The 1,308-nt window shown below is 39.1% G+C and overlaps 1 protein-coding gene across 1 annotated transcript in view; it reads right to left on the reverse strand.

Annotated features, from left to right (window-relative positions):
- LOC117169916 (titin-like) overlaps window positions 1–1,308 on the reverse strand; it is a 62,812-nt gene that overhangs the window by 17,701 nt on the left and 43,803 nt on the right. Inside the window, exons 22-23 of the mRNA XM_033356425.1 lie at window positions 100–1,299; window positions 19–22 (exon numbers count right to left, since the gene is read on the reverse strand). Of these exons, the coding sequence (XP_033212316.1) occupies window positions 19–22; window positions 100–1,299 (1,204 nt within the window). The remainder of the gene's footprint in view (window positions 1–18; window positions 23–99; window positions 1,300–1,308) is intronic.

Raw genomic sequence — 1,308 nt, forward strand, 5'->3', positions numbered from 1 at the left:
TGGCATTGGTTCCAGTACTGGTCTTTCGTATTCTGGTTCAACCCATTCATCAATCTCATTCTTCTTCGGAACTGCCTTCTTCTTTTTCTTTTTAATTACTTTCTTCTCTGAAAGTTCATCTAATGGTTGTCCTTCATAGACTGTTTCAGTTTCTACGGATACAGTTTCAATTTCTTTCTCTGGAATTTTCTCAGTCGGTTGTTCTTCTGGCATCTCTTCAATTGGAACATCTTCTGTTGTGCCCCTAGGTTTTTTAACTTCATCTGGAATCTCTTTCGGAACCTTCTTCTTTTTCTTACCAACTTTCTCTTTGGGAGCATCCGTTATAACCAAAGTAGTATCTTCTACTTCTTCTTCCGTGGGTACTGCTTTCTCTTCAAGCGGTAGCTTCTCCTCTGGAAGTATTTCAACGGTATCTCCGGGAACTACTTCAGTTGCTTCAATATTTTCCTTGGGAATAATTTCTTCCTTTGCTTTCGACTTCTTTGGTTTAAGAGGTGTGATTTCTTCAGTTGTTTCTTTCTCTTCTAGAACTTCATCGGTAATTTCTTTCTTTTCATCGGGAACATCCTGAGATAGATCTTCAAAAGCTTTAATCTTTGTGTCTTTGGGAACTTTCGTTTTAAGCTTAGGCTTTATGATATCTTCTTCATCATCATCTTTAGGTTGTTGTTTATCTTTTGGGACTTTTTCCTCTACGGCTTCTTCTTCAGGCTTATCTTTCGTCCAAGGCTTAAGAGTTATTTCTTTGGGCTGATCTTCTGGTTTCTCTACTTTTGGTATTCTAAACTTAACGTCCGGCTGCTCTTCAGGTTCGTCTGGCCTGGGCTTACCCATCACTAAAGGAATCTGTTCAATCTCCTGATCCGGCTTCTTTTTCTTTGGTCTTTTGTAGGGCTTAGGAACAACCTCATCTTCAGGTTTTTCTCGAACTTCCTCTTCAGCGGGAACATATTCCTCTAGCTCCGGCCTCTCAAAGTCAGTTGGCTTAAAATTTTCCGGCTGCAGTTTTGGAATTTTTTCTGATTTCTTCTTTTTTGGTACATCCTCTGTTGTTTCCTTATGCTCAGTCTTCTTAGGAATTTCATCAAATTCTTCGAGCTTCTTTTCCGGAATCTTCTTCAGTTTTAGTTCCTCTGGTTGCTCTTCTCCCTCTTCAGGAACCTTTCCTTTACCGATCTTAATTTTCTCTTTTGGTTTCTCTTTCTCCTTAGGTTTCTTGGGTTGCCGCTCGTAAACCGATTTGTCTTCTATTTCTTCCAAAGGAACTTTTTTTAATTCCTCAAACTCTTGATCTAACTTTTCTAA

The sequence above is a fragment of the Belonocnema kinseyi genome, chromosome 3, assembly GCF_010883055.1.
Source record: "Belonocnema kinseyi isolate 2016_QV_RU_SX_M_011 chromosome 3, B_treatae_v1, whole genome shotgun sequence".
Classification (NCBI taxonomy): Eukaryota; Metazoa; Arthropoda; class Insecta; order Hymenoptera; family Cynipidae; genus Belonocnema; species Belonocnema kinseyi.